The sequence below is a fragment of the Berghia stephanieae genome, chromosome 14, assembly GCF_034508935.2.
Source record: "Berghia stephanieae isolate SIO BIC M18660-M18661 chromosome 14, UCSD_Bste_1.3, whole genome shotgun sequence".
Classification (NCBI taxonomy): domain Eukaryota; kingdom Metazoa; phylum Mollusca; class Gastropoda; order Nudibranchia; family Aeolidiidae; genus Berghia; species Berghia stephanieae.
In genome coordinates, this window is record NC_088373.1 from 20,978,804 (window position 1) to 20,993,472 (window position 14,669).

At 31.5% G+C, this 14,669-nt stretch overlaps 1 protein-coding gene across 3 annotated transcripts in view; it reads right to left on the reverse strand.

Moving 5' to 3' along the window:
- The window catches only part of LOC144959928 (tropomodulin-like), a 29,231-nt gene that overhangs the window by 2,684 nt on the left and 11,878 nt on the right, over positions 1-14,669 (reverse strand). For 2 of the 3 annotated variants that reach the window (XM_078892785.1, XM_078892784.1), the window contains exons 5-10: positions 14,251-14,346; positions 12,237-12,367; positions 11,402-11,509; positions 9,760-9,903; positions 6,441-6,588; positions 5,045-5,659 (exon numbers count right to left, since the gene is read on the reverse strand). In XM_078892785.1, coding sequence (XP_078748911.1) covers positions 5,628-5,659; positions 6,441-6,588; positions 9,760-9,903; positions 11,402-11,509; positions 12,237-12,367; positions 14,251-14,346 — 659 coding nt within the window. In that variant the 3' untranslated portion in view covers positions 5,045-5,627. Of the gene's footprint in view, positions 1-5,044; positions 5,660-6,440; positions 6,589-9,759; positions 9,904-11,401; positions 11,510-12,236; positions 12,368-14,250; positions 14,347-14,669 lie in introns of those variants that run through there. The other variant, XM_078892786.1, reaches the window with a different exon arrangement.

A 14,669-nucleotide genomic window follows, 5' to 3' on the forward strand; every position in this document is an offset into this window, starting at 1 on the left:
GGATATTAATTGTTTAAAACCTAAAGGCAGTAGTTTATCCCTCCATCATCAGCATACAACTATAATATTTATTTATCTTCGGTAGAAGTATAAAGAGTCGTGTGATTTACCAAAGGTATAAAAGTAATCAAAACAACATCATCATCGTATATCATAGTACTTAGAATAGACAAAACGCACATTTATTCAAAACAACAACAAATTTGTAAAGCTAGACTTTTTCTTTATTACAGAGATGCCAACCACCATAAGAAATTTCGTATTATTCCATTGACTTTTTAAACTGTCAAATTCCTTCCAAAAATTCAACCCCTTATTTGATATCCTTTTAAATATTTGAAAAAAATAAATAAATAAATAAAAATAAAAAAAAGCAAGAGAAGAAGAAAAAAAAAAAAAGAAAATATATTGACATTAAAGATGATTATTCCACCTTTGAATACATCCTAGACTGCTTCCCATGATCACCTTAATTAGTATTTTAAGGCGACCGTAGTCAAGTTTATAACTGAACCATGCCACCGCTTCATGTTCTAAACATTAACATTATAAAAGTTTTTTTTGTTAAAATTATAATTTTTTTTCTCCTTAGTTCGACAACAATGTCCCAAGATTTCCTCTTTTCAATCTTCAGATAATTTACAACTGTAAAAAAAAAAAAAATATATATATATATATATATATATAGTTGAACGATTTTTGTACAGATTGGCATCTCTGACAATGAGTATTGATATATATTATATATTTCATACTAACTATTGATGTCCTTGTAATGTATCAGCGAGTAGTTTTATATGTTGTTTATGAAAGGTGTTACAATTACAATAAGGGTGTATGATAAAAATACTGTTTAGACATGAAAGTCTTGATTGCAAAACAAAAAAAAAATCATATTAATATTTATATAACATTATATTCTTGTGACTCATATTGTGGTAATTATAAATTAACACCAGTTTCAAAATTAACCAATTTATCAATATAGCAAAATATTTCAATTTCAAATTACATCAATTAATTTTTTAAAAATAAAATAAATAAACAACCAGATATCATATCAAACTTTTGTTTGTTTTTAAGGGTTTTACGGTGTTTGCGACATTTTAAGGTCATACCAGCACCAGTAAAAAGGAAGAAAATAGGATAGTAAAAAGTTCTAGAATTACAATTAAAGTGCCAAAGAAAATGTGAATTATATAAAATAGGAAACAGATGTAGGTTCCAAGAGCACACTATCAGTGTACTTAAGTTTGAGATCACCTAAATGTCTCATCCTGACAAAGCACAGGTCTCCACTAAGAGGAATACACTCAAATGTTTACAAATCATACATTTGTAAAAGAAAAAATAATACAGTGCATAACAGAGAGATGACTTACAAGACAAAAATATCATCTCCCAAAAATTTTACTATACACTTGACTGTTTCCCTCCCAGCTAGGGTATCCGGCCATGGCCAGGACAAAACCAAGTAATCTCATTCCAAGACAAAGACAGAAAACAAGTTGGAAAACAGATATAGGGGGATAGAAGACACAGTAAGTGCCTCCCTTGGAGGTCAGGAACCCAACCCAGGTATCAAACTTTTTATTTTGAAAAAAAAATCGCTATTGGTGACAAACAGGTCTACTAATTATTTTCTAAAACTGTTAAAACATTTTTTTAAAAGCAGCTATAAATTTTGTAATCAAAAACTCTTTGAGGTAAAAACGGTTTCTAACAACGCACAACTCCTGATTACAGCCTTGATTCTCGATAGGAAACATAATCTCAGCTTTGAACATTCCACCCAACTTAATACTGTTTATTAATAACAAATAGTCCTTACGTTCATTTCTTAATTCATTTTTCTGATCGGGCAATGGATTTGGAGAGTGGAGGATGTTTTATTTATTTACTTGTTTTGTTTTTTCTTTTTACATGTATCTTTCAACAGTACATAGCAACAAAAAAAAACTTTACTAAACATTTTTCAATAATTGATCATTGCTTGCCTCGAGAAGAATATCTTAAAAAAAAAAAAACATTTAAAAACAAATAACAAAAACAAACCCAAAAAAACAAAACACAATTTAATGTTATTTAATTTCAAACATAACATAAGTGGTTTTTGGTTACTTCAATTCATAAAATGTCAATAATCAACCACCAATACCATTACTGTACTATACGAAACCAGCCACCATTATATTGTATAAACCTCTTCACCAAATGATTCAATGATGATGAAAAAAAGAAAACAAACAAAAACCAAACAAAACAAACCATAGCAGCCAACATTTCAGAGAGTGAAAAATGGGACACTCTAACACACAATACCATCATGATCCCAAAACAGTAGCATGTTTGGACTGTTGTAAATTTAATTCAAATTTAGAACTTTTTTGTTTCTTTGAAAATTTGCTAGTCAAAAAGTATAATCCTGGGACGTGAAAGCGTCATTCCATATATATGAACAGTCCAATCAATTTTTTTTTTTCACCAGATTCTTGAATCGGTTCAAATGAAAATGGACATCATGTCCTAATGGAATGTCCAAGGTACAACCAGTTGAGAAGGAACTTCTGGCCTGACCCAACCCCATTCTCAAAGAAGCTGTTCGGCAGTGAGGACGACCTCAGGACCACTGTGGGCTTCATTCACCAGACCGGACTGACCATGTGACGTGACGGGAACGAAGAAGAAGAAGAAGTTCAGTTCCCCATTTTATCAGTACAACTTGGCTGCTATGCAAACATTTAAATTATAAATTAAGAAAGTCACAACCAAACAACTCAAAGGGCAAAACGGAAGGTGAAGGAATACAACTGTACGTGGGGTTTAGTCCCTGGCCACCCATCAGGAATACAAGCCCCCTCTAGCATAGCCTGTGTTGGTGCATTCATTATCTATGGACTATTCAGATACAAATTGACTATCAATCCAATCAATAATAATATCTATCTTATTCATCAAATTAAAAAAAAAAAAAAAGAAAAGAAAAGAAGAAAAACAACAACAAAAAAACAAACCCAGTCATAAACTGCCTAGATAAACTCCAACCCCAATTTGTTTTTAGAGGTTAAACGGCACTTGCAAAACATATGCATTTTCATTGCCCCCCCCCCACCCTCTCCCACCAAACCCCGTAAAAAAAAAGGTTCAATCCTTATAGAGGCAATTCTGTATACAAATATAAACTAAAAAAAACGGCTTCTACTTAAATCTCACAGGTACTGACTGAAGACTTAAATCACGATATAACAAACAAGACATCTAACAACACCAACCATTCAAAGTATAACATAATCAAAACTCGAGAACATCAACATGAAACACTTGGCTAAGCAAATAGGACTACAAAATGAACTCAACACATCAAAATTTCATGTAAAATCAAATATAAAATTTCAATTAAAAAACAAATTATTTAATTAATCAATCAAGAAAAACATACAAGTGTTTATTGGTGGTTTTTATTCTTTTAATCTTTTAAACACGAAGGAAAATCGGTACAAGAAAGGATCCAATTCATTTAACACTACTATTACTATCTCCCATCATTCTAAACACACAGACTACACAGAGACGAATGTCTCTACACATCTTTCCATCGCATACATCTACACAAAACACAACACACAGTTTTCAAACTGCACCATTAATTTTCATTCTTTCTTTTAATAATAATAATAATACCACCCGTAGCTAACTACTCTTGTCGGAATGAAATCAAGTCAAATCTCATTTAACTGGTATAATAGACATATATAATAAAACAGATTAAAAACTAAACAGATCACTAGCCACATATCCCACATTCATTATAAGGAAAACCACATTTTTTTATTATCTTATTCTTATATGGCATGCAGGTGCAATATTTATAATGAATACGTATGTACAAATATATAAATATGTACAAAATAAAAAGGAACTATGTCAGATGAATGGAAATTATATAATTGGACGTGAAAGACGGAACATATGGAGTTGATTTTAAAACAAACAAAAAAACAAAAAAAGGGGAAAAAAATAGACACATGAATGCGTACAGCACGTTAAATATTGGCACGGAGAGGGAGAGAGAGAGAGAGAAAATAGCATCAATGTGGTTGGCTGGATGAACGAGGACAAAGCAATGGCGAAAACATTCATGTGTCAACGATATTGAGAAGAAAAGAGAAAAAATTCAATAATAATAATAATAATAATAATAATAACAATAATAATAATAATAATAACAATATGTAATAAGAATAAGAGTAGTGGAAGCATAATAACACCATTAAACAATATATTGTCCTTTAAACTACCTGGGGAAAAGCAACTATATTCAAATATTAATTTATTTTAAATATTTTTTGAAATACATTCCTTCAATTTTTAAAATTTTTAAACCCATTCTAAATAGATATTTTCTATTCACATTAATACAATGAGAGTTTAATCAAATGACCATTTATAAAATCATGAGTGAAAAAGTATATTATAGTAATAAGGCAGAATTAATTTTTTTTTGTGGTTTGTGATCATCACCTTATGATTATTGTTTTAAAACGAGATGAAAAATTATAAAAAAGGTAGAATTCTCTAAAATTCAAGGCAGACTGGCATGAAAAATAGAGGATGAAAAAGATGATGATGATGATGAATAGTAGTAACAATTGTGGCCTGACACGTCAGTTTGATATTTTATCAAATTAAAGCGAATGTAAAAAAAATTGATATTATTTTTTTAAATGATTAGAAATATTAAAGTTTGGGTTTATGAAATTTATGAAACGATATCTATAAAAATAAAACACAAAATCTTAACCTGAGTTTCAGTGCTTTTCATGGCCATTTAAAAACTATTTTTTAAATAATCCTTAAATATTCCGATACGGGCCCCAGTGTAAAACTGTAAAATAACACCAGGTGTTTAAAAGACAATATAATGTATTAGCTGTAGGTTTTTTTTATTGCTGAAATAATTTTCATCACTGAATAGGCTGCTTATTTTCTATTTTCATTGCGACAAAATATTATTAATAAGATTTTTTAAAAAATTTTAACCCAATTTTTTTGTTTTTGCTTTTGTTTTTACTTTCTGGATTCAAAATCATACCAAAAAAATGTATGTGTTTTGTTATTTAGCTGTAAATATAAAGTTATGATGATTTAGAAAGGTGCTTATCATTCAAAGATACTTCTATCCCTTCTAGTGATTAATTATTTATTATGTATACCAAAAGAATTTATTTTTTAAAAGAAAAGGAAATCATGAATACAGCAAACAAAGCATCATATCAATACGTACATTAAATTTAAATACAGTATAAAAACAAACTAAAAAACCTACAGCAATGATGAGTCGCGTTTAAAAAAAAAATTTTTTTAAGAATTACATTATAGTAAAATGCCACCAATTTTTTTTTCTTTCAAAATCGTCAAGTCAGGAAGCAGGATTTGCAGACAGCGTTGTCGTCGTGTGTCATGTTGTCTAAGTGAGAGCACATCAAATCCAAGAAACAGTGAGGAGAGAGAGAGATAAAATGCAAACTTTCTATAGAAATAAAAGGAAATAGGGGGAAAACAAAAAAATACAAACATATATTACTCGAAATAGTAGAAAAAAGGAAGGAAAGCTTTGAAGAGAATTTCTAGGATGACTTTGCAACACGCTTCTGTCTCACTGAAAAAAGAAAATGAAAAGTTGATTTTAATAAAATAATAATAATTACTATTATATTATCATTATTATTATTATTATCATTATTATCATTATCATCATTATTATTATTATTATTATTATTATTATTATTATTATTATTATTATTATTATTATTATTATTATTATTATTATTATTATTATTATCATTATTATTATTATTATAATAATGATAATAATAATAATAATATAATAATAATAATAATAATAATAATAATAATATAATAATAATAATATAATAATAATAATAATAATAATAATAATATAATAATAATTATTATTACAAAATATTATTATCATTATTAACGTTCATTAAACTAATTTTCCCATCCACTACCCTTAAAAAAATGCCAGCCTTTTTCACCTATATTATTATGACAATCTAATATAAATATATACATATTTTGTGTTTACTTGAAAAAGGCCAAGGCCAAAAGGTCGTTTATTTTGTGTTGTTCCCTTAATCATGAGTCACATTTACTCCCTTTATCTGTCTCTCCATCTTATTGACTCATTTAGGCACCTCTAGTCATTAATCGAATACAAAATTGCAAAAATAAAACGGCACATACCTGCCACACGCATAAAAAAACGCACGATTAACAAATGGCAGATCTCGATTTAGATCTTCATTCATAAATAGATTAAAAGAACGGATCACAGGGGTTATTTTTTGGAATGACTTTCAAACTTTTAACCACATTCTTCAAATGGAGATAATAGTAGGCAGAACCGAATCACTTACAAGCATCGAAATTAGCCTTGAGTTTGTCCGTAACTTTTATCCTGGCAGCGGGGAATTCAAAGGCGATGCCGAGTCGTAACAGAGTGTCGTTCTCACCGATTAGTTTGGAGATTTCCATCTCGACTCTGTTGCCCAAGATCTCTGGTTTCTATGTGAGGAGGAATAAATAAAACGAGAAATGAGTTAAAAACTAATGATAATGATCATTTGAAATTTGAAATCATTTTTGAAAAGTAACCATGAATGGCAGGCAGAAAATAAGGAGAATGGATGGGGGGGGAGGGGGGGTATCATGATGTCTACAGTGACCAGATAACATAGTTGAAAATCACTGATTGCTACAGTAAAAGTATACAAAGTTTAAATCCCCAATCCTTAAAGACAAAATAATTGTTTTTGTCATACTTTAGATTGATATCTTTGGTATGATATATTTAAAAGTACCATTACCCATTTCACTACCATTACCCATTTCACAATCTGAATTTACTTTACGGATTTATTTCGTTTTTAAAAAAATTCATTCTGTACTGATAATAATTGTTTTTAAAAAAAAACGTTTTTCAGCAATTATTTTCAATTTTAAACAAATCAAAATTCAAGCTTTCAGGTAAGTGAACCATAATTGGATTCAATAGTCTGATGTCACATTGCCTAGCAACAGCGTGTCCATCGTGGTTCTTAACAAAGAAAATCTGTGCTTTTTACTCTTCATGCTGGCTAGAACTTTTCATATGTCTTGTGATCAGAATGTGTAAAAGTCAAAGCATGATCCGATTTATAATGTTTTTTTTTTCCTCTGGATACGCTTTTATGCTCGTCAGAGAAATATTTCATAAGGGCGTCCGCCATTGTTCCGATAGTTTAGAGCCAGTTACTAAGTTACCATGCGTCAATACGGGGGAAGTGACGTTACGATTGTTGAAGAGAATTAAAATAAAAGTGGAAGTGAATATTAAGCTGATAGAAGTTGTAATAAAAGTGGAAGTGAATATTAAGCTGCTAGAAGTTGTAATAAAAGTGGAAGTGAATATTAAGCTGCTAGAAGTTGTAATAAAAGTGGAAGTGAATATTAAGCTGATAGAAGTTGTAATAAAAGTGGAAGTGAATATTAAGCTGATAGAAGTTGTAATAAAAGTGGAAGTGAATATTAAGCTGATAGAAGTTGTAATAAAAGTGGAAGTGAATATTAAGCTGATAGAAGTTGTAATAAAAGTGGAAGTGAATATTAAGCTGATAGAAGTTGTAATAAAAGTGGAAGTGAATATTAAGCTGATAGAAGTTGTAATAAAAGTGGAAGTGAATATTAAGCTGATAGAAGTTGTAATAAAAGTGGAAGTGAATATTAAGCTGATAGAAGTTGTAATAAAAGTGGAAGTGAATATTAAGCTGATAGAAGTTGTAATAAAAGTGGAAGTGAATATTAAGCTGATAGAAGTTGTAATAAAAGTGGAAGTGAATATTAAGCTGATAGAAGTTGTAATAAAAGTGGAAGTGAATATTAAGCTGATAGAAGTTGTAATAAAAGTGGAAGTGAATATTAAGCTGATAGAAGTTGTAATAAAAGTGGAAGTGAATATTAAGCTGATAGAAGTTGTAATAAAAGTGGAAGTGAATATTAAGCTGATAGAAGTTGTAATAAAAGTGGAAGTGAATATTAAGCTGATAGAAGTTGTAATAAAAGTGGAAGTGAATATTAAGCTGATAGAAGTTGTAATAAAAGTGGAAGTGAATATTAAGCTGATAGAAGTTGTAATAAAAGTGGAAGTGAATATTAAGCTGATAGAAGTTGTAATAAAAGTGGAAGTGAATATTAAGCTGATAGAAGTTGTAATAAAAGTGGAAGTGAATATTAAGCTGATAGAAGTTGTAATAAAAGTGAAGTGAATATTAAGCTGAGAGAAGTTGTAATAAAAGTGGAAGTGAATATTAAGCTGATAGAAGTTGTAATAAAAGTGGAAGTGAATATTAAGCTGATAGAAGTTGTAATAAAAGTGGAAGTGAATATTAAGCTGATAGAAGTTGTAATAAAAGTGGAAGTGAATATTAAGCTGATAGAAGTTGTAATAAAAGTGGAAGTGAATATTAAGCTGATAGAAGTTGAAGACTGTAAAAAATAATCTAAATAAAATGAATACAACAGCTTAAAAAAAAAAAAAAAAGTAACAAAATAACAAATGACAAGATTTGTCACTTTTCCACTGTCTGTCAGGATTTAAAATGATCCTTACTTTACCTTATCCTCTTATATTTCCTTCATAGCAAGGCAACAAATACGTAGGGAGACCACCAACATCAATAGTAACTACCCTGCACCAGGATCTCTCTTCATATCTGAAATTTGTGGATTCAGATGAGGCCGAATCAATCCCCGAAGAACAAAGAAATACGGCAGTGCCCTCCGTACTAAAGTCACAACAAGATCTTGACAGCCTCAAAACTCTGGCCCAGGACCGTGACCAATGGAAAGTAGGAGCATTCAATTTCCTGTCTCATCATTGATTTTGTTTGTTCACCTTAAGTACGGCTTACTGGCGCTGATATAACCAAATGTGTTGCAAGCGCCGTACAACTCTTAAAAAAAAAACAAAAACAAACATGGATGGAGAGAGCAGCTATACTTATCGACCATGACTGAATCACACAATTCTCAGCAAGCGTCATTCGGACTGCGAGGCTTACTACTACTACTACTTGGTTTCCTTGCTGGAACACAAGGCACCAACAAAGCTCTTCCGGGTATCTCTGCCCTGGGCCAACAGCCAGCTCAGCTCATTCCATGTCTTTCCAGCTTCTTTCATCTCCTCTTCAACTGTCCTCTTCGGGGTGCCCAATGGTCTGGTCTGCCTCTCTTTCTCTTTCCCAGTGTAGACCATCTTAGTGCTGTGTAAGGCAGTCTAGACTTTTTCATTCAAAAACGTGACCCAGCCGTTTCCACCGTCTGTGCTTGACTTCATCCACAATGTTTTTCATTCTTGTACGCCTGGATATTTCTTGTTTGGTGATATGTCATTGCCAACCAATTTTCAGGAATCTGCAAAGGTATCTGCGTTCAAATCCTCTAAGGCGACTCTCTATCTTTTTGTTCATTCCCAAAGTTTCTGCTGCATACAGGAGACCAAAGCGGCCATTGGATTGGTAGATTAAAAATGAAATATCAACGTTTTTCCTGCTTCTGTTATTGACTGAAGAAGGGTTTTGGGCCCGAAAGGTTCTGTGTTTGATATTTTGTTGTTGTTTTTTTTTGTTTAAACTGTTATACTCAGTTTTGTACATTACTAATTACAATAAAAAAATAAATGAATATAAATATCCATACCTGGTTTGACACCCTGAGTTCAATCAAAGACTGTTTTTCGTTGATGGCTCTCAAAAGGGTGAGGATTCCTTCGGGGGTGATGAAGTTCGACTCGACATTCACAGATTTCAAAGTGGTATTTTCAGACAAGGTGGAGGCGAGAGCCTAGCAAAAAATGATAGCAAAGATTAACAATTGTTATCGTGCATCACTGAGCCGAATAGACCAGCAGTCAGAAACCACAATATCTGTCTCTATAACATAAATACAAAGACAATGACTTCAGCCTTATTTCAATTCCAACGTTTTATTTCATTTAAAAAAAAAAATTAGGTTAAAAACTTTGTCTAAAGCACTTTGTTAGTTTTTTTATTTTAATGGTTTTACAGCACTTGCAACACATTTAGGTTATATCAGCACCAGTAAAAAGGTAGAAAATGGGATAGTAAAAAGTTCTAGAATTACAATTAAAGCATCCAAGAAAAATGAAGACAAAAGGGGAATTGGTTCAAATAGGAAACAGATGTAGATTCCAAGAGCACACTATCAAATTACTTAGTTAGAGATCACCTAAAAGTCTCATCCAGACACAAGCACAGGTCCCCACTAAGAGGAACACACTCAAATGTTTACAAATCATATAAAATATGTATACAAAACATAGTACGGTGCATAACAGAGAGATGATTTGCAAGGGAAAAAATATCAACCCCCAAAACTAACAAGACATTTGACTGTCTCCCAGCCTCTCAGCCAGAATATCTGGCCAGTGGTAGGACAAAACCAAGTAATTATCTCATTCCAAGACAAAGACACAGTATGTACCTCCCTGCCCACTATGGGAGGTCAGGAACCCCATCCAGCTAAAGCACTTTAATTTTAATTGCCCCAGTTTCTTTGATTTGGTTTAATTTTGGCACTAACTTGAAATAGCTATGGTGGCTAGACAAAAAGGGCTACTTGATTAAATGGCGCTGAAAGAGTTAACTAACTTCATCACGTATCAAGCTGTCCTCAGCATGTTAGACTGACTGACTGACTGACTTAGATGCCTTTCGCGTCTCGACCGAAAGATCGGGTCGCCTTGGCTGTTTCCAGTATTTCCTGTGTGAGGTGTCTCCAATATTGCCGGTCCTCTGCTAGGGTTCTCAGATTTTCAAGGCCCCCTGCCGTTATGAGACTTATGCTTTGCATGTTAGAGAACCCTTCAAATTCCTTAATTTATGAGCTCTGGCACCAAAATTTCATTTTCATCAAGACTGATTGAATTTATGGTCTTCACAGCTCATCGATTGAAGCCAGAAGTCCATCCAACTACAAATTTTTCATAGTAGTAGACGGCAGATCAGGGAATGATGTTTGTCACTTGGTTAAGGTTAAATCTTCTACTTGCAGACAAGTGATAGGAAGTTCTAGCTTTAAAAAAAAAAATTATGCTTTTAAAAAATAAATAAATAAATAAAATTCTGTTTATTCATCCCATAGGGGAAATTTGTCTCTGAGATATTGCCAAGTTTAGTAAGAAAGTCAATTTTTATCCAAAATGAGTTCTTGTCATAAAAGATTAAATCAACCCTTTTTGTACATCTTCGGAAAATATCAAAGCTTAATTTCACTTATAAATATTTTTTACAGAACATTTCTCAAGTGACTATCATCTTACATTGGCCACTGCGTCGTTGGCCGCCACACTGGCCATATCCACCTTGACACACACTGTATTTTCTTTCAATGCTTCACACAAACCGACTAGTCTCTCTATTGACAGATTCTGAAAAAAAGAAAAATAGAGAGACGAATGAGGAAGGAAACTAAGAATTGAATCGAGAAGTACTAAAAGAGAAAATTGTGGTTTAAAAAGAGACAATAAAAGAGTGAAGATTGCTTAGATATATTTGATAGTAATCATGATAATAATAATAATAATAATAATAATAATAATAATAATAATAATAATATAATAATAATAATAATAATAATAATAATAATAATAATAATAATAATAATAATAATAATGACAATAATAATAATAATGACAATAATAATAATATATAATAATAATAATAATAATAATAATAATAATAATAATAATAATAATAATAATAATAATAATAATAATAATAATAATAATGACAATAATAATAATAATAATAATAATAATAATAATAATAATAATAATAATAATAATAATAATAATAATAATAATAATAATAACAATAATAATAATAATGATAATAATAATAATGACAATAATGATAATAATAATAATAATAATAATAATAATAATAATAATAATAATAATAATAATAATAATAATAATAATAATAATAATAATAATAATAACAATAATAATGACAATAATGATAATAAAGATTAAAATGCTATGGGAAACATATTCTTTCAGAAAATGAAAAAAAAAAAAAAATGCAAATCCAAAATGTTCACCTTCCGACTGACTATGTCATGCACTGACACAAATAATGAACTTCATAAGTTACCTTGATATTGTTGATGTTGAGGGATTTCAGCTCGGGGTCGTTCGATTTCAGTTTCTTAATACTGTCCTCTACGTCTGTCATGTTAGGTAACTCATCTGGGACCAGTCTCAACTTCTGGGCTTGAGCTGAGCCTAAAAGCCGAACACAGAAACACACCAAACAAAAAAGATTAGTCCTTTAACTCATTCAACCCTAACACCGACTATATCCGTAGTATACCCAGGGTTACTTTTACCCCATGGCTATGAAATTACATTTTTTTCAGAGACAAATTATAGGCGTAGTATCAAAAGCTAATGTTTTTAATTTTTGCATGTTAATGATAGTTGAATAAAAATATCTGTCTATGTACATGTTCATTTTTGATACATTTTTTTTTCCAATCTTAAAAAGTAGCAAAAATGTCTAGAGGAGTGAGTATTGTTTTATTGTTTTAAGGGTTTTACGGCGCTTGCAACACATTAAGGTCATATCAGCGCCAGTAAAAAGGAAGAAAATGGGATAGTAAAAAGTTCTAGAATTACAATTAAAGCACACAAGAAAAGGTAAGACAAAGGGGAATTGGTTCAAATAGGGAACAGATGTAGATTCCAAGAGCATACCATCAAAGCACTTAGTTTGAGATCACCTAAAAGTCTCATCCAGACACAAGCACAGGTCCCCACTAAGAGGAATACACTCAAATGATTACAAATCATATGTTAAAAATAAAAAATAACAATACATAACAGAGAGATGATTTACAAGGCAAAAAATATCATCTCCCAAAACTATAACTATACATTCAACTGTGTCCCTCCCAGCCAAGGACTCCGGCCAGGGTCAGGACAAAACCAAGTAATCTCATTCCAAGACAAAGACAGAAAGCAATTGAAAAACAGTTACAGGGGGACAGAAGACACAGCAAGTACCTCCCTGCCCACTATGGGAGGTCGGAAACCCCACCCAGGAGGAGTGAGTGAGTTAAAGCCATAAGATTCATGCAGCTGAAAAACGTTATCTCAGTTTCAACGGCTTCAAACAGACATTAATAACTGATAACTTCTACTCTTTGAACAAGATGCTTTTCCATCGCTTATAGAAACTATTCCAGTTCATTTTTACTGCCAGACATTCAGGTTATTTTTCATTATTTAACCCAGGGAAAATATTGGAAATTAAATCCTTCCGTACAGCTTCAAAATACTTTAATATTGATGCCTTTCTTTGTCGAAGCTTTTCTTTTCCCAATCAACCAGTGCTGATGGTGACAAAAAGTGAAAAGGTAGGAAAATGTTGAACGATTGCCTTTAAGCCCCATTTTTACTGAACTAAACTCCACTTTTAGAGAAATTGAGATGATAGACTATCATTGAAACTGCACCTGTGTGTTCCACCACACATCAACTCTCTCATTGCTAGCACATTGTTTCGAGAAAATGTAATTTTTAAAAGGAGAAAATTCCTCCTCTGGACTCCAAAATCGCGGATCCGAGGAAAACCATCAGCACTGATCAACTTTACTTTCAACACAGCCTCATATCAGAAAAGTAAATAAGAAAAGCACAGATTCCACAAAGAAAGCAGAACGGTTATAATGTGGATGATTTTTATTATATGATGAGATTGAAAGTGAAAGAAAATGAACTAAGAGTTTTTTTTTTTTTTAAATAAACAACAGCCTACATGTCCCTAGTACTGTCCATTCATTTCATCGTTACTTGTGTGGCTAGTGGTATGACACTCGCTTTTGGATCGAAAGGTCCTGGATTCTAGCCTTGCTCGCTCGGCGCATAGTTGAGTCCTTGGAAAATGCTCTTTACTCACATTCTCTCACCGTACTCAGCTGTAAAATGAGTACCTGACCGTCAACAGCGTTGTCTCTGTCCGAAAAAATGGGAATATCACAGGCGCCATGTCTCGTTCAACATGTTACGTGTTGCTGTTGGTCAGGGATCCTTTGTGAAGCGCTTTGAGCATATTTAGTGGATCTTGCGCTATATAAATGCTTTAATTATTTTGTTGTTTTTGTTACCTGTGAAACCTCCTTCCTGTTTGGGCAATTCATTGCCATCCACCAAGGCAGCGTGGTACTGGGTCTGTGTCAACATGCTGTGGAAGCCGAGGACGGCTGTGGAACACACGAATGCATTGAATAAACGTTGAGAAAATGTGTTTTTGTATATTTTGTGTTGTTTTTGTTTTATTTCAAAAATAAATTAATTTTGCAGCTCTCCCACCACCATTCAGCATATTAGAACCAGAAAAATAAAAGGTGAAAAACAAAATTTTAAAAATAAAATTACAATTAGCTAATAAGGATCCATGTAAATAAAAATAAGACAGAAACATCTTAAAAAGTGCTCTCCTACACCCCATTCCCCCAATAATAATAATAATAATAATAATAATAATAATAATAATAATAATAATAATAATAATAATAATAATAAT